At 37.9% G+C, this 25,454-nt stretch overlaps 4 protein-coding genes across 5 annotated transcripts; 1 reads left to right on the top strand and 3 right to left on the bottom strand.

Moving 5' to 3' along the window:
• Positions 1-900: 900 nt before the first annotated feature.
• LOC111782835 (PGR5-like A protein) lies at positions 901-4,410 on the bottom strand. Of its 2 annotated transcripts, XM_023663653.2 has the most exons (8): positions 3,964-4,410; positions 3,807-3,869; positions 3,647-3,733; positions 2,589-2,826; positions 2,396-2,469; positions 2,162-2,260; positions 1,565-1,622; positions 901-1,451 (listed from the first exon to the last, which is right to left on the bottom strand). In XM_023663653.2, the coding sequence occupies exons 1-8, from the start codon at positions 4,183-4,185 to the stop codon at positions 1,432-1,434; spliced, it is 861 nt and encodes a 286-aa protein (XP_023519421.2). In that variant the 5' UTR covers positions 4,186-4,410; the 3' UTR covers positions 901-1,431. The 2 variants fall into 2 exon arrangements, with proteins under 2 accessions (XP_023519421.2, XP_023519420.2); XM_023663652.2 differs by having other exon boundaries at positions 901-1,622; positions 3,964-4,404.
• A 1,552-nt stretch (positions 4,411-5,962) lies between these two features.
• On the bottom strand, positions 5,963-9,289 carry LOC111782625 (uncharacterized). The gene is made up of 3 exons (XM_087120421.1): positions 9,150-9,289; positions 6,305-6,826; positions 5,963-6,215 (listed from the first exon to the last, which is right to left on the bottom strand). The coding sequence occupies exon 2, from the start codon at positions 6,796-6,798 to the stop codon at positions 6,340-6,342; it is 459 nt and encodes a 152-aa protein (XP_086976547.1). The 5' UTR covers positions 6,799-6,826; positions 9,150-9,289; the 3' UTR covers positions 5,963-6,215; positions 6,305-6,339.
• A 1,062-nt stretch (positions 9,290-10,351) lies between these two features.
• RBL1 (RHOMBOID-like 1) lies at positions 10,352-14,387 on the bottom strand. Its single transcript, XM_023663888.2, has 6 exons — positions 13,854-14,387; positions 13,478-13,641; positions 12,269-12,432; positions 11,934-12,190; positions 11,662-11,788; positions 10,352-10,652 (listed from the first exon to the last, which is right to left on the bottom strand). Exons 1-6 carry the CDS (start codon positions 14,174-14,176, stop codon positions 10,530-10,532), a joined length of 1,158 nt encoding a protein of 385 aa, XP_023519656.2. The 5' UTR covers positions 14,177-14,387; the 3' UTR covers positions 10,352-10,529.
• Positions 14,388-21,804: 7,417 nt separating this feature from the next.
• Positions 21,805-23,955, top strand: LOC111783017 (expansin-A4). The gene is made up of 3 exons (XM_023663887.2): positions 21,805-21,988; positions 22,200-22,518; positions 23,478-23,955. The coding sequence occupies exons 1-3, from the start codon at positions 21,838-21,840 to the stop codon at positions 23,785-23,787; spliced, it is 780 nt and encodes a 259-aa protein (XP_023519655.2). The 5' UTR covers positions 21,805-21,837; the 3' UTR covers positions 23,788-23,955.
• Positions 23,956-25,454: the final 1,499 nt, after the last annotated feature.

The raw sequence follows: 25,454 nt of genomic DNA, 5'->3' as shown, positions 1-25,454 counted from the left end.
GAAAAGAATGAATACAAAATTGTAGGGTGGCCATGTGCACCAAACATGGTTTGAGGCAAACATGTGCATGATTGAGAAGAGTATTGCTTGGCATTTGGATTCCATCACTTAGCATCTAATGCCCACCTTCATAGCACTACTTTTTAATTACAGCTTTTTCCACCTCAACTCTGGTGTCATGGGGCCAATGCCATAAAAGATATTATTCTTCTACTTAATTCGTAGAATAAAGATCCATTTAAATGATTTATGAAATTTTGAAAGGGCAGGTTCGACCAGCGAAAATCAAAAAATAAGAAATTCAATAAAAATAGAATTAATTGTTTTTGGAGCGGACTCATAGCTCAATTTTTCTCGAGAAATTCACCCGAGAGATATGATTGTGAAAAAAATTAAAGGAAACCAGGTGAACTCATACAACAATAATAAAAACAACCCCTAGTTCGAGAAATTTTGGACGTCTTGAATAAGGTTTACATTTCGGGTTGAGTTGTATAGGACCGTGGAATTGTTCATTTTTTTTTAAACTATTTTATCCACGATACATGTCATATTAATAATTCAAATATTAAACACTCACGAGTCACAGCACAGCACTAGTATATGTTACAAACGCTAAATATTTTTAATATTCATAAAACATTTTAAAATAAGATAGGATTGAATTGTAAACCCTATTTTCGAGTTAGTCAGGTTAACTCGACCCAAAAAGTTTTAACCCACGAACCAAACTGAATTTTTTATTTTTTAAAATTTCCACTCAACCCAACCCAACCCAATCCCCAATTTGAGTTAGGTGGTTCAGGTTATTTTGGTCATCGAGTCATTTTTAAGATTTTAAACTCTACGAAACCTAATCGATCAAACCAGACAAAATGTTCTAAAACCATGTAAACACAATAATACAAAGAAAGCATAAAGCTTAAAAAAGAACACACAAATTTCACAACGAAATTACAACACTACTTTATAGTGAAAAGTGACATTTCCTATTGAATTCGAGCATAAATTTCATTTAAGCTCGATTGAGCATGTCTAGCTTGGTGTTCATCTCATGGGCTTCTAACGTGGTCTCTTCGGTCACCTAATATTCACGTACTTGCCCAAGACGCCCTACGACCTCCTTCATGAGCTTGACTTGACATGGTTACACTCCAACAATACTCCAACAATTCTCAAAATCCTTGGCATCTTATCAGAGCATACTCTCCACTGGGTATCTCGAATTTGCCCCCAAAATTTCGATCCCGGATCAGTTGGCATGAAGGACAGGAAATCGACCAAAGTGAATACTCAATTGCAGCATCAGAACGGTCACTTGCCGATGCTCAAACTGGCTAAATTGTTGGATCCATAGACATCATGGGATAAGGTTTTCATAAACTTAGCTAGATTATCAAAACTACAGGCAGCAGCTAACTTGAAGTGTAATCACCTAGCAGGCGCTATGTCTGTAATGGTACAACTACAAGACCTCATTGCAAGCAAATTAAGACTGAAAAAGAATCATGGCACTACATATAGACAAGTTGCTCCTACAGCAATCTTTGTTGCCTGCTTTTACCTCTTACAAGGTAGATACGCCCATAAACCCATCGTCGACCTAGTCTCGAACTCGATTTCTGCACAATACCCACCCCCGATTAAGCATCTGTCTCTTCAAAAAATTTAAAATCATCACAAACCTCCCTTTTCTTTCCTATTGAAATTTCGGGATTATTATATCTATGATCATTTTTTAACTTTCCATATCTATAGAAATAGAAACAGATAGACTAGAAACGACATCTCTTATCTCAATGACACTACAGGGATATTAAATGAATGGAATTGGGATATGGATGGAATATAATGAAATAGAACCCTTTGAGGTTCTCCGTGAAACGAAGCATGGAACGGAGCCATTACGAAGAAGTTCCGAGAGTTACGAAGAAAACCTCAAGCTCATATAGAGCTCAAGACGGGACAAGCCATCTACGCATATAGAGCTATTCTACGGGGCATATGAATCATGTATAAGACCAGAAATTTCAGATATGAAACTCTTTTCCACTCTCTCTCAAGGAGAAAGGGATAATGTTCAGAAAAAGGATAAGCGGATAATTGCATGATGATCGTTTCCAGCTTTAGCGTGGTTTGAAACAAAAGCGAAGTAAATTACCTCGAACTTGACACGGAATTCCAACAAGCATTCGCATACATGACAGTCTGATCTATGAGGAGAGACAATCGGACGATCCGATCTCACAAATGCAAACACCTGAAAGAGAAAATGATTTAACCACGTAAAAATATGTTCTCTCGAAACGAAGCTAGTATTCGTTCATGAATTATGGCAATGGGGGGGAGAAAAACATAAAGGAATGATTCACAAGCCATTCTCAAAACAACGTACTTCTTCTCCACAATTTGGGCAAGCTCCTTTCAGTGCCACCAAATCATTTCTCCATAAGCCCTGAAGTACTCCCACTGCAGCAATAGCCAAAAGACAGTAAATATAAGCAAGCAGAACCCATAACAATTAGTGAAAAATTGAACTTCTACTAAGATTTCGATCGAATCGCAAAATCAACGAGCAACAGTTATACCAGAAGCTGAAGCAATTGGGTAGCCAATCAGAGACCCGAATCCGATGAAGAGGATGGCATTTATAGCTGAAAGAAATTCAAATGCAGATCCTTGGGTGTTATAGGAAAGTCCTAAACTGAGTGGATCCTTGAAAACTAAGTCAGCCGTGCAGATTAAGGGAACAAGACATGCTGAACAGCCAAGTGCGAGGAACACCAACCATATGCCTGCTAATGCAAGAACCTGCGATAGATCCTCCTGCCCTACATTCATGTCATTGAATATTCAAATGAAGCAAGCTAAAAGAGAAGACAACAGAGTAAAAGGATTGTCCTCCTAGCCGATATTGTCCTCTTTGGACTTTCCCTCAAGGTTTTTAAAACGCATACTAGGGAGAGGTTTCTACACCCTTATAAAAGGTGTTTCTTTCTCCTCCCCAACCGATGTGGGATCTCACAATCCACCCCCTTCGGGATCCAACGTCCTCGCTGGCACTCATTCATTTCTCTAATCGATATGGGAGCCCCACTAGATCCACCCCTCTTCAGGGCTCAACTTCTTTGCTAGCACATAGCCCACATCGCCTCATGTCCACCCCCTTCAGGGCTCAGTCTCTTTGCTGGCACACATTGTCCACATCGCCTCATGTCCACTCCCCTTCGAGGCTCAGCCCTTCGCTGGCACATCACCCGGTGTCTGGCTCTGATACCATTTGTAACGGCTCAAGCCCACCGCTAGCAAATATTGTCCTCTTTGGGCTTTCCCTTTCGAACTTCCCCTCAAAGTTTTAAACGCTGTTAGGGAGAGGTTTTCACACCCTTAGGTGTTTTGTTATCCTCCCCAAACGATGTGGGGTCTCACACAAATCAATCCATCGAACATTCATGCCCAAACAAAAACATATTTATATCGAATTAAAACCATAAAAAACTTCACTTATAGGGTTGAATATGAATTCAAGCAATTGAAAGTTACATTCCTGCCTTAAGTTCTTTTTACGAAATTAAACAGATGAACCCTAAAAACCAGATTTCAGTGGCCCTAGCAGAAGAAAGAAAGAAATGAGAAGGAGAATCACCTCAGCATCCGCATACGTCGATTGCCGTCGAAGACTACAACGAGGATATTTGACCACAGATTTGGAACCATACAGCCTCAATTTTAACTGATTCAATGAAGAATAGAGTAAGAAAACAACCAAGATCTATGGAGAATTTGTTTTCCCTTAGCGAGCTTACCTCGACTCGATCGAACATATCATCAAGGATCAACGGTTGACCATTATAGTACGCATCCCTAGCCTAAAAAAAACCACCACGACAAGAACACAAGTGAAAGACAGAGACGAGAGAGGGAGATTAGAGAGAGAGATTGAAAGGCGTAGTAAAGCGGAACCTGAAGATAGAGAGCTTCAAGGGTTTCTTGACTGGCGGTGTCGATGGGGCCGACGAAGATGCAAGAGGGGCCTTGAGCGAGGTCGTTGGAGGAGGAAAGGGCGGTCTTGGCGGAGAATCGAGGAAGATGAAGAAAGGGGGCGGCGGTGCGAATTGTTCTGGCGAGGTCGGAGACGGTGGATTGGATGAGATGGCGAGAGAAGGAGGTGCATGTGCCGGCCATGGACGCTGGTCGGGAACATGAGGTGGAGATAATTGAAGGTTGAGAGAATTTATGGTGGCAACGCCTTTCTGCTTCTCCAAACTCCACAATCTGTCTTCTTCTTGCTCACTTTTTCCAGTTCCGACATGTCGTTTCTTGGGGATTAGCAGGCTTCCAAACTATTGGGCCTGGGTTATCCAATGGCCCCCACCTGGCTCATCTAAGCCCATGCTCTTTCCTCCGTATACCGATGATATACATCTTCATTTTTTTTTAATGTTAAAAGGAAATCATTTAATATAAATAATATAAAAAATAGTAATTGATTTTGAGGTCTAATTATAATATATAAACTATTGGGGATCATTTTTTAATTATTAAAAACTATATTATAATATTAATTTTTAGGCAAATTCCCTACGAGGTAGGAACCTCATGCTCGCAAATTCCCTACGAGGTAGGAACCTCATGCTCGCAAATTCCCTACGAGGTAGGAACCTCATGCTCGCAAATTCCCTACGAGGTAGGAACCTCATGCTCGCAAATTCCCTACGAGGTAGGAACCTCATGCTCGCAAATTCCCTACGAGGTAGGAACCTCATGCTCGCAAATTCCCTACGAGGTAGGAACCTCATGCTCGCAAATTCCCTACGAGGAACCTCATGCTCGCAAATTCCCTACGAGGAACCTCATGCTCGCAAATTCCCTACGAGGAACCTCATGCTCGCAAATTCCCTACGAGGAACCTCATGCTCGCAAATTCCCTACGAGGAACCTCATGCTCGCAAATTCCCTACGAGGTTCCTCATGCTCGCAAATTCCCTACGAGGTTCCTCATGCTCGCAAATTCCCTACGAGGTTCCTCATGCTCGCAAATTCCCTACGAGGTTCCTCATGCTCGCAAATTCCCTACGAGGTTCCTCATGCTCGCAAATTCCCTACGAGGTTCCTCATGCTCGCAAATTCCCTACGAGGTTCCTCGCTCCTAATGCCTACAAATTCCCTACGAGGTTCCTCGCTCCTAATGCCTACAAATTCCCTACGAGGTTCCTCGCTCCTAATGCCTACAAATTCCCTACGAGGTTCCTCGCTCCTAATGCTCGCAAATTCCCTACGAGGAACCTCATGCTCGCAAATTCCCTACGAGGAACCTCATGCTCGCAAATTCCCTACGAGGAACCTCATGCTCGCAAATTCCCTACGAGGAACCTCATGCTCGCAAATTCCCTACGAGGAACCTCATGCTCGCAAATTCCCTACGAGGAACCTCATGCTCGCAAATTCCCTACGAGGAACCTCATGCTCGCAAATTCCCTACGAGGAACCTCATGCTCGCAAATTCCCTACGAGGAACCTCATGCTCGCAAATTCCCTACGAGGAACCTCATGCTCGCAAATTCCCTACGAGGAACCTCATGCTCGCAAATTCCCTACGAGGAACCTCATGCTCGCAAATTCCCTACGAGGAACCTCGCTCCTAATGCCCACAAATTCCCTACAAGAAACCTGATTGATGCCCACAAATTCCCTACGAGGTTCCTCGCTCCTAATGCCCACAAATTCCCTACGAGAAACCTGATTGATGCCCACAAATTCCCTACGAGAAACCTGATTGATGCCCACAAATTCCCTACGAGGAACCTCCCCCAATCCCCCCACAAAAATAAATAAAAATTAAATTTTCACAGAGATGGAAAATAATGGAGATGGGGATGGGGATGGGGATGTCGTCCCCACCCCATCGACATCTCTCTGAACTAGCTTGGTACTTTTTTCTTTAATATCATTGAAACCAAAAAGCCCAAATATTGTTTTTTTTTTTTTTTTTTTGTTAATACACTAATACTACCACCTCCAGAAATTTCAACACAAGAGGTTGAAAATGGAAGAATGCTCTAATACATACTTCATATCATCCCAATATAACAATATTTAAGCCTAAGAGTTGGGAGATCAAATTGTTTTACCATTACAGACTGCTAGAACATTAAGAAACATCTTGAGTTCACTTCACAAACTTGATGCACCATTAGTGTGTTAACTCCCAGTTCCTAATAACAAATAATCATATATAAATAACAATTATTAAATTTACTTCCAAAATAAAAACATTATAAAACATAAAAAGAGTGGGACATACCTAGTGATGTCTTGAAACTTCTGTGGTGGTCCTCTTCATATGTTGCCTTGCATCAGACCATTTCGTCGTAAAATCGAAACTACCTTGGTCATTTGAGCCTCTAATATTGAAAGTCTAGTATCTACATTTTGATCCATACGAGCCTCGTTACGAATGTTACGGTGTGAGATAGATCTGAACACTTGAGTTGATGTAGGTTGTAATCTCATGCCACAAACACGTCCAGGATTCTTGTATATACAGTATGGCGAATCACCATTTGTATGTGCAGCAGTCAGATTATTGGATTGCATGAAACCATTTTGTTCCAAAATCGAGAGCATATTGGCCATTTTCAACTCTAATATCGAAAGTCTAGCATCTACGTTTTCGTAATCTTCCATATTGTTGGCCTCATTATGAATCTCAATCTCGGTAAATTGACGTGGTGTAGACTTGAACACTATGGTGGGGGTGGGTCCTAACTTCATGCCACGAACACGTCCTTTCCCCATAGAACCGTAGTCCAGTAGAGTGACGAACCTAGAAACGATATCGACAAAAGAAAATAAATGTAGCTGTTAGCATTTAGTCTCAAATACATCTAGAATAATTGAAATACAACTATTGTTTTTGTTAACTTCAAGTGGAGAAGAGGAAACTTTGCATAGGCTAATGAAATCAAACAATGCCACTTTATTAGCACTAACACACATTCCTCAAGCAATCTGTCTATTCTTCGACATTGTCATTCCCACACTTTGTACTATTCCCTAGCCCCAAAGCTCACCGCTAGCAGATATCCACTTTGAGTTTTACCTTTCGGGCTTCCCTCAAGGTTTTTAAAACGCATACTAGGGAGAGGTTTCCGCACCCTTATAAAGAATGCTTCATTCTCCTCTCCAACCGATGTGGGATCTAACACTATGTCTTAACAAGTTTTGTAATTGTAAACCAAAATTTGGACCCACCCCGTGTTTTCATGTTCTTGTCGGAGGTGGGTTAGTGTCTTGAGTTTCCTGAGTATATGCCAAACTGTCTAGTCCAATGCCCATATAGTATCCAAGAAAAACACCTGCTATCACTACTGATCTCTTATTTTTTCTCAAGCTAAATATTACAGAAGGTAGCAAGAAAAACAGTCAGCCAAAGAGCCATTCCTATTACACAAAACGGCTGAAGCCATCCATTTCCTTCATTGTGTATCTGTTACTTAGGCCGCTTTCCACACATTTTCTTTTATGTCCATGAGTATTTGAGCTAGAACACCCTTGACTATTCTCACAAGACAACTATTTGACCATGCTACATTTGGTTAAACTGGTTGGATGTTAAATCCTAGGTATGGTGTCAGATAGTTTGAACTAATTCTCTCTAAATTCTTTACTATATATATTAAGTTAAAATGGTAGGATATTAAATCCTAGAAAAAGAATTTAATGGAGTAAATCACTTTCATCCTTCCAAAAGTCATCGCAAGGGCTTAAACCTACCCTAATTACCCCCTATTTGAAACTTTTTATCATCATTCCAAAACTTTAACAAGTTATGGCCAAGATAATTGGGAAAGGCCAAATCAATTTGAACCACTCACATCACAGTAGTAGTAGCGTAAAGGCCATAAGTACGAAGGGCAGTCATAACACAAGGCTATTACTTTGACATCTCTCTCCCTCTTTAGATATCTAGAGAGAGATAGTAAAGGCCATAAGTGGGAAGGGCAGTCATAACACAAGGCTATTACTTTCACATCTCTCTCCATCTTTAGATATCTAGAGAGAGATAGAGATCCACCTCTAGAGCAGTCGCGACACAAAATTCCTCCTAGGCATAGGGGAGATCAGAGCAAGGGAAGGCCTAGGCGGAAAATTCTAGGGAAAGTGATACCGAGAGTTCTATCAAAAGTGATACCGAATGTCCCCTTCTCCTTCAGAGGTTGTTCAATCATACCCACGAGATTCACTCGAAAAGATATTTCAATGCTATTAGTAACCTGTTTTAGATTTATCTTCTAAAATTCCATATGCTAGCAGAGGACCACAATCTTATGCTAGACTATTTCAAAAACAGCCCTAGATAGCTGTTAGGTGACCAAAGAAAAAGAAAATGAAAACGAAACCAGCTTGGTTCCCAAGTATCAGTGCAGCAGATTGATTGTATTCTATTGTAATAGCAAGAAGGGCATGGGCTATTATATGTATAGCATAATATATGCCAATTAACGTAAATATGAGCACCAAAATAGCCCTTGCAGCTCCCAACGCCTGCCTTTAAGATGTTTCATTAATAACTGAGAACGAAACGATATCACATTCACAATGTTATAGAACAAACCATACTCCCAGAAGATACCAGGACATTAAAATAGAAATCTCAACAGCCATTGCTAAAGAAATGTCGATTCAGTCTCTATAAGATCAAGCTCTCCAGTAAAATGGTTTCCAATAAATCCAAAAGAAAGACAGGGAAAAAAAAAACAGCATGCATAGAACATTCATGCAAGGATCATTAAAGTCATAAAAAGGAAAACCATGCCAATACACCAATCTCTAATACCAGGCTTCTTTTCTTCCTGTAAAGGCCCCACTAGAGATCTCTTTTTATATTGTTATCAGAGAAAAACACCGAAAAGCTGGCTGATGAAATCAAATTTTTAACAAAAGCTGGCTTGCTGAAATCAAATTTAAAGCCGAGAGAGCTCCATTACATGAAAGGATTAAAGTTTGCCGATCTCGAAAAAGGTGACGATATGGGTGTTTTTTTGTGCAGATTCTGAGAAATGAAGCTCAGAAGAACAGAGGCATAAATAGAAGGAACAATGAGAAGAAAAAGATGAAGAAAAAAGTAAGGAGAAGAGAGAAGATACCTGAGATGGAGGAAGTTGCAGAGAGGATTTGAGAGGAAGTTACGGAGGGTTCGAGGCGCCGAGGGTTTGGCGAGCGGGAGAATGAAAAGGACGGTTTATTATCATTATTATTATTATATATTTATTCATTTTTATTTTATTTTATTTTATTTTATTTTATTTATAAAAATTTTGAAGAAACGGCCGAGATCACTCCATAAAATAGCTAACCGTTACAATTGCGCCAATCATTTTAAACTTTAACTTAAAAATAAGATTAAATTAATAAAAAAAACTTTCAATTTTATTTTATTTTTTATTTATTTATTTATTTTTATATAGATTAGGGAATTATTGAAAATTTTTTAAAGTTTAAGGATATTCTTATATTGACCACGTGACAAGGATCTAGTTCATACTCCTCACTCACAATATCCCTCTCTAGCCCGCGAATCATCATCGTCATGATCCATATATAAGGTTAATATGGACTCAACTTTTGACAGTAATGAGTATTAGAGTAACAACTATTTAGATATAAAATAAAAGAAAGTAATAATGATCATAGTGTTTCAAATGTTCAAACTTGACCTATTACACGTAACCTATTACACGATAAAGTCAAGAAGATTCAACAAACATTCATTCTTTATCAACAAAATTGAAAACTCATTTCAACCTTCATTTCATGTTTTACAAACTGACTCAAAGTATAGAATTGAGACTAGAAATTTATTAGGGACGTATAGAAAGTCAAGTTTGATTGAGAAGTTACTCATTTTAGATATCTAATTTCAATTTTATCTCAGGGTTGATCTGAATTTTGTATAAGAAGGTGTTAATTTTTCTGAAAATTCAAGGGTTCTTGCTCCAACAAAATCGTCGATAGTTGGGTTGGGTTGAGATAATGATTGCCTTATTAGAAAAGGACAAATGAGGTGACCCCAAGACATATGTTGCCATTATACAACTACCCTTATCGAGTTCAAATCCATTTGCATTACACGTTATAGTTAAGTGAGCAGGAGCAGGACTAACCAAGCAATTGAGACACAGCTTTGTTATTAACTCGTTCGGTAGGCTTCCTTGCTAAGGTCGACAAAGTCTCATATCCCGGTATCAAACGAAAACAAAAGCTATAAATTCAAATGTGTTCTTTAAAAAAATGGAAACCACTTTACAAAAATCGTGATAAAACAACTAAAAATCAAATGGTTATCAAATGGAGTAAAAAACACGTTCATACTCGACTTAATATAAACAATACAAGACTAGTTGTTGAATGAAGACATGATTAAATGTGTCATATACACTTTGGTCATAAAACTATGATAGGAAGAGCTCTATCAAGTCTCCACACATTTTTCTCTGTATAAAGCTTTATATCTTACCTTACCTAAGTCAACTGCAGAGCTGAGTACATATCTGTTGTGCCTCAGACGAGTTACTGTTGGCTAACGAATACGAGCCGCTTCGTCCGTTGCTTAGGCATGTCATGTTCAGCTGATTCCCCAACTGACTCGTCTGCACGAATGAAGTTTAGAAACGCGATGTTACAAAGTTTACAAAGGAAACAAAGCATTTTTTATAAGGGTGTGAAAACCTCTATAAGGGTGTGGAAACCTCTCCCTAATAGACATGTTTTAAAACCGTGAGACTGAAAATGATACGGACCAAAGCGAACAATATTTGATAGCAGTGGGCTTGGGCTGTTACAAATGGTATCAGAGGCAGACACCGGGTAGTGTGCCAGCAAGGACGCTGGCCCCCAAGAGGGGTGAATTGTGAGATCCCACATTGGTTGGGAAGGGAACGAAACAATCTTTATAAGGGTGTGAAAACCTCTATAAGGGTGTGGAAACCTCTCCCTAATAGACATGTTTTAAAACCGTGAGACTGAAAATGATACGGACCAAAGCGAACAATATTTGATAGCAGTGGGCTTGGGCTGTTACAAATGGTATCAGAGGCAGACACCGGGTAGTGTGCCAGCAAGGACGCTGGCCCCCAAGAGGGGTGAATTGTGAGATCCCACATTGGTTGGGAAGGGAACGAAACAATCTTTATAAGGGTGTGAAAACCTTATAAGGGTGTGGAAACCTCTCCCTAATAGACGCGTTTTAAAACTATGAGACTGAAGACGATACGTAACGGACCAAAGCGAACAATATTTGATAGCGGTGGGCTTGGGCTGTTACAAATGGTATCAGAGCCAGACATCGGGTAGTGTGCCAGCAAGGACGCTGGCCCCCAAGAGGAGTGGATTGTGAGATCCCACATTGGTTGGGAAGGAAACGAAACATTCTTTATAAGGGTGTGAAAACCTCTATAAGGGTGTGGAAACCTCTCTTTAATAGACGCGTTTTAAAACCGTGAAGCCAACGACGATACGTAACAAGCCAAAACGGACAATAACTACTAGCGGTGGACTTGGGCTGTTACATTAGGCAACATACCATTTCGTGAAGATATATAGAGGTTGTGGTATACTAGGATTTGAACTGATTTGAGGCAAGAAAAGTATAGTTAGTACCTCACAAGAGAATTTCTGCGAGTTGCAGCTCCATTTCGACGTCGGAATGCAGCTCAAATAATGGCACCACGAACACCGATCATTCAAATTTTCCCCTCTAAAGAGAAAGACCAAACCGACCGCAAACCTGTCGACTCCAAGATGTCAGTAATATCCATGGTGGGCAACGAATTCTATATGAACGTAGGGATGAACTTGAAGAAAACAAGTAAGCAGATTCATCAGCTCAAACAGGAACTTCAAAAACTACGAACTAAAAGATAAGGATTTACCCAGCAATCAGTAACAAGAGAGATGCAATCCATAGCACATACTGATATGGCTTATATTTAGCTTTCGAAGTTGAGCTATGTCGACGAGGTTCATTTTGTTGGCTAACCCATCCAAACTGAGGACGAACCAAAAACACGAACCCAAGAAAAAAACCTGAGATAAATCCTCCAATATGAGCAAAATTATCGACATGAGGAAGCACGCCCACGGCCAAATTGATTACGATGATGAAAACGAGAGTCAACAAGGCTGCAAGCTTCATCACAGATTCTGAGTCAGTCACTAGACAATGCATAGACAGTCGAGTCAACTTTCTATTTTGAACTTCCTTTACCTTATTTTCATATATCGTCCAATTCGTAAGAAGCTCCGACAACATGCCTCCTAGGAGACCAAAAAGAGCGCCCGACGCACCTACCGAGATACCCGACTGAATAAACAGAGCCGACAACAAACTGCCACCAAACCCGGATACAATATACAGCATCCCAATTCGAACTACGAATCAGAAAAGAAAATCATCACATAATGCAGTCAATATAATCACATTGATGATCGTCTCAAATATGTTCGCTAAACAAAACTTTAAATTCCATATGATCTCATTAGCCTTTCTAAAATGTGTTCTTTTAGATCAATAACTCGGGGGCAGGGATCAAACCATCGACCTCTAAGAATGTAAAGGGTATCTAACATGGTGAACTATGCTCAGATCGACAAAATGAAAACATGTGCTATCCAAATGGGCCTTTAATCAATGAACGCTATACTTCAAAAGACGGGTGCATACAGAAACCGAACTCTTACTCGAGCCGAATTCCAATGAAAACAAGACTCAGCATGTTAGCAAGTAATATACAGCATACAGCATCCCAATTCGAACTATGAATCAGAAAAGAAAATCATCACATAATGCAGTCAATATAATCACATTGATGATCGTCTCAAATATGTTCGTTAAACAAAACTTTAAATTCCATATGATCTCGTTAGCCTTTCTAAAATGTGTTCTTTTAGATCAATAACTCGGGGGCAGGGATCAAACCATCGACCTCTAAGAATGTAAAGGGTATCTAACATGGTGAACTATGCTCAGATCGACAAAATGAAAACATGTGCTATCCAAATGGGCCTTTAATCAATGAACGCTATACTTCAAAAGACGGGTGCATACAGAAACCGAACTCTTACTCGAGCCGAATTCCAATGAAAACAAGACTCAGCATGTTAGCAAGTAATATACAGCATACAGCATCCCAATTCGAACTATGAATCAGAAAAGAAAATCATCACATAATGCAGTCAATATAATCACATTGATGATCGTCTCAAATATGTTCGTTAAACAAAACTTTAAATTCCATATGATCTCGTTAGCCTTTCTAAAATGTGTTCGTTTAGATCAATAATTCGGGGGTGGGGATCAAATCATCGACCTTTGAGAATCTAAAGCGTGTCTAACTCAGTGAACTATGCTCAAACACGTGGTATCCAAATGCGCCACTAATCAATGACCGCTCTACTTTTAAAGACGGGTGCATACCGAAACCGAATTCTTGCTCGAGCCGAATTCCAATGCAAACAAGACTCAACATGTTAGCAAGTATATGGAAGACCCCTGCATGTAGCCATAAACAAGAGATCAATCTCCATGGCTGTTGCCCATAAACCACTTTATCAACTTCCAGAGCACCCATCTTTTCTAATCTGAAATTTTGAGATTGAATCAAGTAAGAAACAAGAACTTAGGTTGAATTAAGCTATGATCATCTCAAATTTACATTCAAACGAATTAGCATCTCAAGAACTTGTTCTTCAATGATCATCAGATAATCAGAACATAACAAGAATTTCTAATGAAACAGTCGATTAATTTGAAAAACCAACAAAAAAACCCAGTGGAATTGATAGAAACTCACGTTGAAGGAGAAGGGCCAAGAAGGGGATTCTCTTTAAGGGGCTGAAACGAGAACCTGCCCAGAAACGTACCAATGCAAGAGGCAGAGCTTTTAGGGCAATCGTTAACGTACATAGTAATCGAAAACAGAACGGAATTGACAACGACAAACACCGGCACCAGCCATGGAATCCACTTCTTAAACGGCCGGAACTGGCCGAATCCAGTCGAGGGAGTCCTCGACGGTCGTGATCTGGCGGCCGCCGCAGAGGGTTCTACCGCCGGATCTCCATGACGCGAATGGACCTTGATTTCGATGTTGGCGGCGGGTTTATCCCTCGCCATTAACAAGGGTTGATTAGAAAGATCAAATTCTAGAGATAGAGGAAACCCATTTTGGGGGAAATTGTAGAATCGATAGAACCAATGGGATTTGAAATTAAGAACAAGAAATTCGAGGGGATTGGTGGGTTTTCAGTTTTATATTGGCTTGATTTGGAGGGAATAGGAAGCCGAAAGCGTCGAAATCAATCTCTTTTCATGAACATTTTTGGCCTTACTAACGCCAAATCAACATTGAGATTTAACTTTTCACTCAAAAAAATAATAAATAATAAAACAGAAACTTTCTGGTGGATCTCATCTGTTGCTTTCTCTGCACGTCTTTCAATCACTTCGAGCTTCGACATAACTCAATTAGTTAAGCTATAAACTGAGATTCTAAGTCTTTCATGTTCACTTATCATTGAACTCTATTCGTTACATTATTCAAAGTTTGATCCTCACTTTGTTACGGAGAGGTTTTCACACTTTTACAAAGAATGTTTCGTTCTTCCCTCTCACCGATGTGAGATCTCACAATCCACCCATTTTAGAATCTAGTGTCTTCGCTGGCACTCGTTTGTGGGATCTTACAATCCACCCCCCTTCGGGACCCAACGTCCTTGCTGTCACTCGTTAGTGGGATCTTACAATCCACCGCCCTTCGGACCCAACGTCCTTGCTGTCACTCGTTTATGAAATCTTACAATCCACCACCCTTCGGGACCCAACGTCCTTGCTGTCACTCGTTAGTGGGATCTTACAATCCACCGCCCTTCGAGACCCAACGTCCTTGTTGTCACTCGTTTGTGAGATCTTACAATCCACCACTCTTCGGGACCCAACACCCTTACTATCACTCGTTTGTGGGATCTTACAATCCACCACCCTTCGGGACCCAACGTCCTTGCTGTCACTCGTTTCCCTCTCCCATCGATGTAGGATCTCACAAAACACCCTCTTCAAGGCTCACTGTCCTCACTGACACACCACTCGGTATCTAGCTTTAATATAATTTGTATCAGCTCAAGTCCACTGCTAGCAAAGATTATCCGTTTTTACATATTCTTGTCAACCTCACGACTTTAAAATGTGTATGCTAATGAGAGATTTCCACACCCTTATAAAGAATCTTTCGTTTTCTTCTACAATCGACGTGGAATCTCACAATCCACCCTTTACCACTAATGCTTCATTTTGGGTCGAATTTGATAAAATTGAAAGTTTAGGCCGGAACTTGAAAAAAGTTATAAAATATAGGAAGTTAGTTAGGAAAAAGTAAGTTTGTTGGGGTCATCTTTGTATATCCTATTCCAACTACCAATGCAATGTTGTTGGAATATGCCTTACTTAAAAGGACCAAAAGACAAATGCTTTCTTTTGTTAGATGCCTTTTTAAAAAAAAAATTAATCTTTTTGTTTAAGCTTGGTCCGGGAGAGTCCATGTCGTAGACGATGACGAGAGAAGTCATGTCGTAGACAACAAAAGCAAGCCTGACGTTCTCGGTTCATGTTAGTTTTGGCTAAGATCGACCGTTCATTTCATATTTCATTATGATGAAAGTTTTCTACAAAATAGATCTCACAGTCCACATCTCTTGGAAGCCAGCGTTCTTGTTGGCACACTGTCCCATGTATGGCCCATGTAATACCATTGGTAACAATTCAAGCCCACCACTAATAGATATTATCCGCTTTAACCCGTTACGTATCGTCATCAACCTCACAGTTTTAAAACACGTCTATTAGTGATAGGTTTCACACCTTTATAAACAATGTTTCGTTCTCCTCTTCAACCAATGTAAGATCTCACAAAAGGTGAATGATACATCAATTTTTCCGCTATCACCTCATAACCATCTCGACTTGAATAGTTGTAACAAAGGACAAAATAGGAATTTTACAAAGATTTTCCTTCATAACCCCGTTTATATCTTCTCCGTTACAGCACTGGGCCATTCTTGTTTCGGGCCTCAGATTCATAATCGGCCCGGTCCGGTTGTCGGCCCAAAACTTCATTCTCAATAGGGTTGAGAAGCATTTTGAAAAATAGCAAAGATCTTTAATATTATAAAATTGGCAAAACATAATATTAAAAATACTATATTTAGATTTAGTAAATGTCTATAATACCCTCGTCATAAAAAGTGACTGATACCTATAATTTCAAATAATTTATTTAAATAACTAACCAATCAAATCTCATAAATTTATAGGAAAAAATATTCAAATTATAAAAGAATATTAAAAGATTTCTATTTTTTTTTTAAATTCAATAATTAAAATTATTTATTTATTCAATTCATTTATTGTGTTAAATAGGGGAGGAGATTTTTGGTAAGTGAAATTAATTTCTTTCTCCAACTAAGTTTTGAATAAAGAGTTATTAATGTCCATAATTGTTACCAAACTAATTATATAAATTCATTAATGTCCAAATTTTATTATTATTATTATCATTCAAAATTTTCATCATTGGTGCCGACCAACATTATAAACGTTATTATCTATATCAACAACATGCACATTTTTTTCGAAGGCTCAATTATAGGAACGTTATAAGTAAGCGTGTTTTGCTTTGAGCAATTTTATGTTGGGAGATCTCTTGAAAATTTTTCTAAGATGCATGTGAGCGATGACAAAACATGTTGAAAGGGCTCGTGTAGGTCTGTAGAGATAGTTTTCACTCTCGAGTGTTTCTGAACGATCAGTCAAGGTCGGAAATGCCTTTGCAAAGGTCAAAAACAGTTTTAATTAAAAAATAGTAAAAATTTAATTTATTTACAAAAATAATAATAATAATAATAAAACCAAAACAAAATCAGAGTGCAACCATGTGGCGATCAGGGGCCGTGAGGTCAGGCTGGGCCCGCATGCAGGTAATTATTTCTCAACGAGAATGACACGTGGGGGTATATCATTTGTTCATATGTATTAGCTGTCTGAAACTGAGACGAGCACATGGGGGCTGAAATTGGCTTGGACGTGCGGATGTGACGCGCCGCTATGCTCCAGTGTAAACCACGCGCCTTAGCTTATGTTAGCTTATGTTCGCCTTTACTGTTACTAGTTGATCTTTCTCCTTGGGTCACCCATGTGAACCAACTAGGGAAGACCTCTTAGCTGGTCTCTCGCGATTTAGACATAACTTAGCTTGGATTCCGTGGAATAAACTACATTGATTGGAGAGGCAATGAAATATTCCTTATACGGGTGTGGAAACCTCTTCATAACAGACGTGTTTTAAAACTATGAGATTCACTGTGATATGTAACAGGCCAAAGTAGATAATAGTTGGTATCAGAGGGAGAACGTTAGGCCTCCAAGAGACTGGATTATGAGATTCTCTTTATAAATGTGTGAAAAACCTCTCGTTAGTATATGCGTTTTCAAACCGTTAGGTTGACGGTGACACCTAACGGCTAAAGCGGACAATATTTGCTACTGGTGAGTTTTGATGTTACAAATGGTATTAAAGCTAGACATTATGCAGTGTGTCAACAAAGACATTGAGCACCTAGGGGGGAGGGATTATGAGATCTCATATTGGTTGGAGAGGAGAACGTAACATTCCTTATAAAGGTATGAAAACCTCTTCCTAATAGACACATTTAAAACTGTGAGGTTGACGACGATACGTAACATGGCAAAACAGACAATATTTACTAGCGGTGAGCTTTGCCTGTTATAAACGATATCAGAGTCAAATACAATGCGGTACGCCAGCGAAGATGTTGCGCCCCAAAGATGGATGAATTATGATATCCCATATTGGTTGGAGAGGGGAACATAATTTTTTTTATGAATGTGTGAAAACCTCTTCCTAGTAGATGCATTTTAAATTCGTGAGACAGACAGCGACGCGTAAAAGGGCAAAACAGACAATATTTGCTAGCGGTGGACTTGAATTATTAGAAATTGTACTAACTTATCGACTTTTCCAAGTTCACCCCACAACTCCAATCACAAACTTCACTTCTTAGATCGAATTACACGACGTGTGATCAAATACGGTCTGAAAAGTTAATATTTTGACGTAAAAGAAGATTGGAATTATGGGAGAAACATGAAAACACATAGAATCTTTGCAAATTGTTGAGAAAAACGAGAATGTTTGTCACCATAAAGGGAAAGAGCCAATGCGTGCGTGCTTGTCTATGTCTTCTAATCCTCTGTGTTTGGTTTGCATGTGTTCCAAATAGGGCATAGAATCCAATGTCAACACAGCCTTTGACTTCTGCCACGTGGCGGCTGCTAGGATCTGCGAGTCTATGTAGATAGATGCATGTGCAGGTGACGTGTCACTTGCTTGAGCTACATAGGGATAAGGGTTTCGGATTTCGTGCGGTCGGAGTACGGGTTTAGATAATGTTCTCCACCGACGATTATGCTTTCTTCTGTGGGCCCCACTTCCAGCTCATACCCCAAAAATCCCGACGCCACAGTTTTTATTAAATAATTTTTACATTTTAAAATTATAAAAATTAGTTTATATTTTGTTTAAAAAAAAAAAAAACTAAATTAATAAAAATAATTTTAACAGCATTAAAAATACCCTTTTTTAACTTAAAAAAATGTTTAAAAAAACACCTTAAAAAAATTTTCAAAACTCATTTACGGATAGTAAACGTTTCAAAAATAATCATGAACTGTTCAAAATAACATTAAAACGACGATATTCAACCTCTATTTTTATAGAGTACAATTTTATACACTTCAATAACAATAAGAGATAGTATGGTAGAAGGATTCATATATTTCTTTCTACCATACTATCGGATCTCATAGAATACTTCTCTCGTAGAATACTGATAATTCTAGTCCGCCAATTTCACTCACCTGAGCTATTCACCCATCAATTGGGTGATGCTTTCATCCGCTGGCAATACCACTTGCTGCGGAACGGCCCACAGTGGGTTGTGGCTTACTTGCTGTGATCCATTCTCAGATGGGAAAACAGTATCAGAGGTAAAGAGTATCATGTAAGGGAGAACTTATTAACTGTGAAGGTCAAAAAGGTCAAAAAGCTCAAGATGCAAGACTTAATCCATCAGATACATATCGATTTCTTTCAGATGGATCAAGAATAGATAGAAATAGGGGGGGGGGGGATTGATCCTTATTATTGACCCCTCTCGAGACATTTCGACTCTTTCGATCTATCAGAACAGATCAGGCTATCTATCAATCGATTTGAAAATAGCACGTTCATTTTCGCCATAATCATCAATCAAATAAATAACTTGCAGGTTTCATTAAAAGCGGAGGCCCGCCATCTGCTAGCATTGTGGTTTGGAATCGATTCTTTCTCAATGTCCCACCCTTTCTTTGAACCTTGTCAATGATCGAACTTAAAGATATGAACTGAGTGCCATTTGATGAGTAACTGAGAACAAGGGAGAGGGATATGGAAAGGATAAAGTAATGAAAGAGGAAATCATTGCTAGTAGTAACGACTTGTCACGATCCATTGGTTCAGATCCTTTTTCAAATCTCCTGGTCCATGTGGAAGAAAGAAAAAGGAATTTCCCGTTTCGCTTTCGGGAAGGGAGGATTAATCAAACCCTATTGATTGGAGTCCAGACACCTCCGGGAAAAGCATGAAAAAAAAGGCTAGAATGGTACGATCCCTCTGTCACCTGAGAATGAAAATTTAAAAGAGGAAAAGAATGATTATTTAATAATCGAACCTCAGGAATCAATATGAAATAAATCGAGACGAAGAGTAGTATCAAAAGAAATTGTGAACCGATATGTAATTGCAATGTCGCTTCAAATTCAACATCTATTAGACTTTCGGGACCTAAGAAATTAAACCTACATTTTTTAGCTAATTTAAATTAAATGCATTCGAACATAATCAGCCTCTTATTCTAATGGTTTTGCACTATGTCGAGGGACAAAAAGTCATATACCTAAGTTATTTTCTTAAATTGCTTTTATGAAAATAAAATCTTAGCTACATTATTGTTTTAAAATTTCATATGATTTAGTAAAAATAAATAAACTTTATGCGATGAAAAATTATTTCATATAATTAAGAAAATAGTTTAAATTAGGAAGGATATTTAATTTAAATTTTGTTTAGAAAGATAAATAAATAAATAAATAAATAATTTCCATGAAAAATAAAAAATAGGGCAGCTAATTAATGCTATTGTATATTACCCAAAAAAAAAAAAGGGCAAAATAAATAATTGATTTTCTGGTTCTAATTATTCCCCAACCCCAACTACTGCATTGTCTGTTGGGGTAACAGGTTTTTATCCTCTGTGGAACGCCACACAACTTTTATTGTGTACCTTCCTTGTGAGCCCCATTCTTATCCTCCTTCTTCCTCGGCCCCACCTAATTCCCTTCCATCCCAGCCGTCCATTTTGCCCCCAGCTTTTCGAGCTTTTTATTTATTTATTTATTATTATTATTTTTTGACAATATAAGGTTACCAATGTCAAATATATATATATATATATATATTTTTTGCTGTTTTTTTTGTAATAATTTAAAATTTAAAATTGGATTAAATTGTAACATTATTCTTAGGTTAGTCGGGTCAAATATCAGCTCTCGAACCGACTTAATTTTTTCAGTTTTATATGTATATATGTATCAACATTATATTTTAAAATATTTAATACGTTCCTATACTTTTAAATATACATTTTATAAGTTCAAAACTTTCGATTCTATATCTAATAAGTTGTTTAAAGATTTTATTAACATAATCGTCAATATCTCATTTTAGTTTAATATTAGATTATGAGAGCTACGTTTAAATAGGTTAAATAATGATTTATTATATTATTCAATAAGTGAGTTAGGAGAAATTGACCTAAGGTAAAAAAAAACTACAATAACTTTAGGGTTAAAGTTGATTTTTTTACTTTTTATTAAAAAAAAAAATATATATTTTTTTAATCTGAGTGAAATAATTTGTACTTAAAAAAATATGGATGAAAATAGGTAAAAAGGGGAAAAAAGAAAGAAGGTTAAAATGGTAAAAGACCAAGAACAATAGTTACCCTGTGTGACAAAGCGCGTTGACACGTAAGAGAGAGAACGTGGAAGCTTGACCATATATAGCTGGATTCCATTTCATTTCATATTTACAAATATTATTGTAAATTATTTTCTTTTTCACATTATATATATATAACATATTATTGGTGTATTTTTAAATTACTTATTAAAATTAAAATAATAAAATAAATTATTGTAAATTACAAATATTATTGTAAATTATTTTCCTTCTGGGGCTCAGTTTTCTTGCTGGCATATCGCCCGATATCTGGCTCTGACACCATTTGTAACCGCTCAAGTCTACCGCTAGCAGATATTGTCCTCTTTGAGCTTTACCTTAAAGTTTTTAAAATGCGTATGTTAGAAAAAAAGTTTATACACCCTTATAAATCGGTGTTTCATTCTCCTTAATATTTTTTTTTTTTAAAATTTCATTAAAACCGTTATCTAAAAAAAAAAAAAAAAAGTTAAAATGTTTTGTGGTAAAAAGAAAAGAAAAAAAAAAAAAACAAAAAGTTTCTAGAACTGTTTTCACACACAGACACACAAAAGATTCGACATTAAATGAGGGGCGTAATTGTAAATTCACACAAAAAGACCTCCCCGTCCTCCTCCTCCTCCGTTAAGTACTCCTCCCATTCCCTCTTCCAGATTGAACCAAAAAAATGGCTAAACCCGCCGTCCTCCTCTGCCTTGTGTCTCTCATCTCAGCAATGTGGACGGCCGCTGCTAGAATTCCCGGCGCCTACTCCGGTGGCCCATGGCAGACCGCTCACGCCACCTTCTACGGCGGCTCCGACGCATCCGGCACAATGGGTAGGCTCGGAAATTGAAACAAACAAACAAATGGGTTGAGATTTGGGTTTTGATTTTGAATAATGGAAAGATATTTAATCATAAATTATAGTTTACTATATATGTCAATTTAATTTTTTTATTATAGACAAATATCTATATATTCGACCACTCCAGAGTAAATTTGGTGCTAGTTTTAGCAACATTCTCACTTGGGTCGGTGTGCACTCAGGTGGGGCTTGTGGGTATGGGAATTTGTACAGCCAAGGGTACGGGGTGAACACGGCGGCGCTGAGTACGGTGCTGTTCAACAATGGGCTGAGCTGTGGCGCGTGTTTCGAGATCAAATGTGCGAATGACCCGAGATGGTGCCATTCGGGTAGCCCGTCGATTGTCATAACGGCCACCAACTTCTGCCCGCCCAACTTTGCTCTGCCCAGTGACAATGGCGGCTGGTGTAACCCTCCTCGCCCCCATTTCGATTTGGCCATGCCTATGTTTCTCAAGATCGCTGAATATCGCGCCGGCATCGTCCCCGTCGCCTTCCGCCGGTCAGCCTCTTTCTTCCTCTGCCTTTTATTTCTTATTTTCTTTAAATTACCATTTTACCCCTTTCTTTAATTTAATTTATTTGATTTTTTAAAAATATTTGTAGTTAGTTATATTTAAAATAAAATTTATTTTTATATTTAAAATATAGGTAAATTATCTATATTTCGGGTAGCATATACACAATTTACCCTAAATCGATTAATATCGTACTCGATTTTCTAATTTATATATCAACCGATACTTTAAAATTTTGTAAATTATCAATTTTAAAATTTTATTTTTTTCGTAAATAACTAAATATATTGAAAAAAGTAGGATCGTAAATAATTCTCTTGTAGATGATCAGAACTTAATTCAATGTTCGTAGCTTCCAGTGAATACACGTGAGAAATTGGAATCTGATTATCAATTATAGGAGGTTTTTAGTGTAAGTGTGACTTTTGATACCTGTATTAGCGGCAATTAATTCTCTAGTATGCTAAACGATACCCGTTGTAGCTATAGTACATTACTAGAATCCTAAAGAACGAGATTAAAATCGTATACTATAGGGGTTGTCGACGTAGGCAGGAGAGAAGTGAGGTTGGTTAAGTTTTGTTCGGAAACCCAAACTCCTGTATGTGGTTACACGAATTTCGTGGCACCACCAGGTAGATTTTGCTTACATACAAACTCATGTACGTGGTTACACAAATTCAAAACCATGGTACACGAATCTCGTGGCACCACCTGTTAGATTTTAATTTAGCTTCAAACTTGTGTTCGTGGTTACACGAGTTCGAAACCTTAGTACACGAATTTCATGGCACCACCTAGTCCATTTAGTTAGTCGTGTACGTAGGATACGAGTTAGCTTAATCGGGGTTCGCCATTTAGCTACCCTAATTTTTATGGTACCCTTGCAATTATCAAATATATATATATTAAAAAAATAAAATTAATTTTTTAAATTACGCAGGGTGTCGTGTCGGAAGCAAGGGGGGATCCGGTACACAATCCACGGGTTCAGGTACTTCAACTTGGTTTTAATCACGAACGTCGCGGGTGCAGGGGATATCGTGAAGGTGAGCGTGAAAGGCACGCGAACCGGGTGGATGAGCATGAGCCGGAACTGGGGTCAAAACTGGCAGTCAAACGCCGTGTTGGTGGGGCAGGCACTGTCATTTAGAGTCACAGGCAGTGACAGACGGACATCCACCACGTACAACGTGGCGCCAGCTGATTGGCAGTTTGGTCAGACCTTCATCGGCAAGAATTTTAGGGTTTGAAAAGGAGGAGAGGACAGACCAATAAGAGTGAAGAGTTGGGATTTGACGTGGCGTGAGGTGATTGGAGTATTCTTGAGTATGAAGTAAATATATGACGTGGAAGAAGGCTGGGGAGGCTGAACAAAAGTGTGGTCCACAGTCCAACATGATATAATATATTTATTTTTTATAATTAATATGTGTTCCCAAGCATTTTTATTTAACAACAAAATGAATTATGTAATTTAGCTACTTTTTATATACTAGATTAATTGCTAATTTAAGCCCATTCAAAGGATATCAACGGGTTAAATTGGATCGAAAAAATATTTTGGATAAATCAAAATTTTGAGTTAATTAGATTGGTGACCCGAACAATCTCAATAGAGTTCATAATTCAACTCAACTCAATCGATTAGATAGAGCCTGATTACTCGGTTGTATTTTAAATACTTTTAAAAAAATATCAAATATTCCTAATTTTCATATAATTTTAAAGAACCTTATTTTTTTGGGTTATGGGTCAAAATGTCAACGGGCAAACCAACCCAAATTTTTGATTTTCCAAAAATTCAACCCAACCCAAAGTTGGAAAAAAAAAAATCTAATTAAACATAACCTTTGTGGTTTGAATTAGGTAGTCTGAGTTTGTCAAGTTTTCGGTCATTTGAACATCTCTACTCACTTTTTTTTAATCATTATATCAAGTACTAAGGTGATTGGGTGGATAGTCTGGGTGACCGAGTTCGATATTTTTTTTATTCTTTATTAGAGAGTCAATTTGAAAGATTAGTTGATTTAAAATTTAATTTTATTCACTTTGAGTTCGATAGTTTTTTAAAAAAAATATATTATAAAAGAATATAAAGAATGCAACTTTGTTGGCTAGAAATGCCTTAAAAGCACAAAAAAGTTGACATTATTTATTGAAACCACTCATTGATTAAAAGGTAACATTATTTATGATATAATGTTAATACTCAATAATTAGTTGTCCCTATTATTTTTATTAACAATGGTAATTGAAAGTGAAGGAATTGGAATCCCAAGTTCTTCAATTAGCTATGCTAATATAAAAAAGAAAAAGAAGCATTAAAAAAATAGTATTAAATAAATATAAACCCTAATGTTATTACTAAATAAGTATTAAAAAAAAAATGCAAATATGATGACCCAACATGTACCATTTGAGTTGAATTATGAACCTATTGGATTTGGTTGGATACAAATAAATAAAAAGTTTACGAATGGTTTAGATTAGGTAAAAGAATTTACGGGCTATGTCTAAAAAGTGTCCAAACTCGACCCGACCCAACCTACAAACACGGATGGTAATTAGCAGTAACTATATTGTTTTTGTTTGAATGGCATGAAAATTTAGGCATAGGTTTGAAATAGTTATACATAGGTAGAGTGACAAATTAATTTACCCTTTTAATTCAATCACATGAATGTCACATCAAGCCAGCAAACCACAACACATTTTACTTCTGTTTGGGGAAGGAATGAAGGGCCTTTGGATTCTCAGAAGAAGGGCTTTGGATACCAACCCAAGCTATTTTGAGCTTTTATATTGGATGGTGAGAGTGGAAATGGTTTCAAACAAAATGGCAATTTTCAATCTAAATTTTAGGGGATATATCTACTCATAGTGGGACAACTTAGTAATAATTTATTCCTTGTGGGTA

Source organism: Cucurbita pepo, chromosome 20 (genome assembly GCF_057944985.1).
Source record: "Cucurbita pepo subsp. pepo isolate OVF chromosome 20, ASM5794498v1, whole genome shotgun sequence".
Taxonomy (NCBI): Eukaryota; Viridiplantae; Streptophyta; class Magnoliopsida; order Cucurbitales; family Cucurbitaceae; genus Cucurbita; species Cucurbita pepo.
This window is presented reverse-complemented; position numbering and strand designations above follow the sequence as displayed.

Bases quoted from the DNA above. Each gene is read 5' to 3' on its own strand.
- LOC111782835 (XM_023663652.2), bottom strand. From the start codon at position 4,185: ATGGCCGGCACATGCACCTCCTTCTCTCGCCATCTCATCCAATCCACC. The intron at 2,470-2,588 runs GTATAACTGTTG...CTATTGCTGCAG, and splicing joins CCCAATTGCTTCAGCTTCTG to TGGGAGTACTTCAGGGCTTA. The intron at 1,623-2,161 runs GTAATTTACTTC...GGTATTGTGCAG, and splicing joins AATTCCGTGTCAAGTTCGAG to AAATCGAGTTCGAGACTAGG.
- RBL1 (XM_023663888.2), bottom strand. From the start codon at position 14,176: ATGGCGAGGGATAAACCCGCCGCCAACATCGAAATCAAGGTCCATTCG. The intron at 13,642-13,853 runs GTGAGTTTCTAT...TCAAAATTTCAG, and splicing joins CTTGGCCCTTCTCCTTCAAC to ATTAGAAAAGATGGGTGCTC. The intron at 11,789-11,933 runs GTAAATCCTTAT...TGGAGTCGACAG, and splicing joins CTCTTGTTACTGATTGCTGG to GTTTGCGGTCGGTTTGGTCT.
- LOC111783017 (XM_023663887.2), top strand. From the start codon at position 21,838: ATGGCTAAACCCGCCGTCCTCCTCTGCCTTGTGTCTCTCATCTCAGCA. The intron at 21,989-22,199 runs GTAGGCTCGGAA...GTGTGCACTCAG, and splicing joins CGACGCATCCGGCACAATGG to GTGGGGCTTGTGGGTATGGG. The intron at 22,519-23,477 runs GTCAGCCTCTTT...TAAATTACGCAG, and splicing joins GTCCCCGTCGCCTTCCGCCG to GGTGTCGTGTCGGAAGCAAG.
- LOC111782625 (XM_087120421.1), bottom strand. From the start codon at position 6,798: ATGGGGAAAGGACGTGTTCGTGGCATGAAGTTAGGACCCACCCCCACC.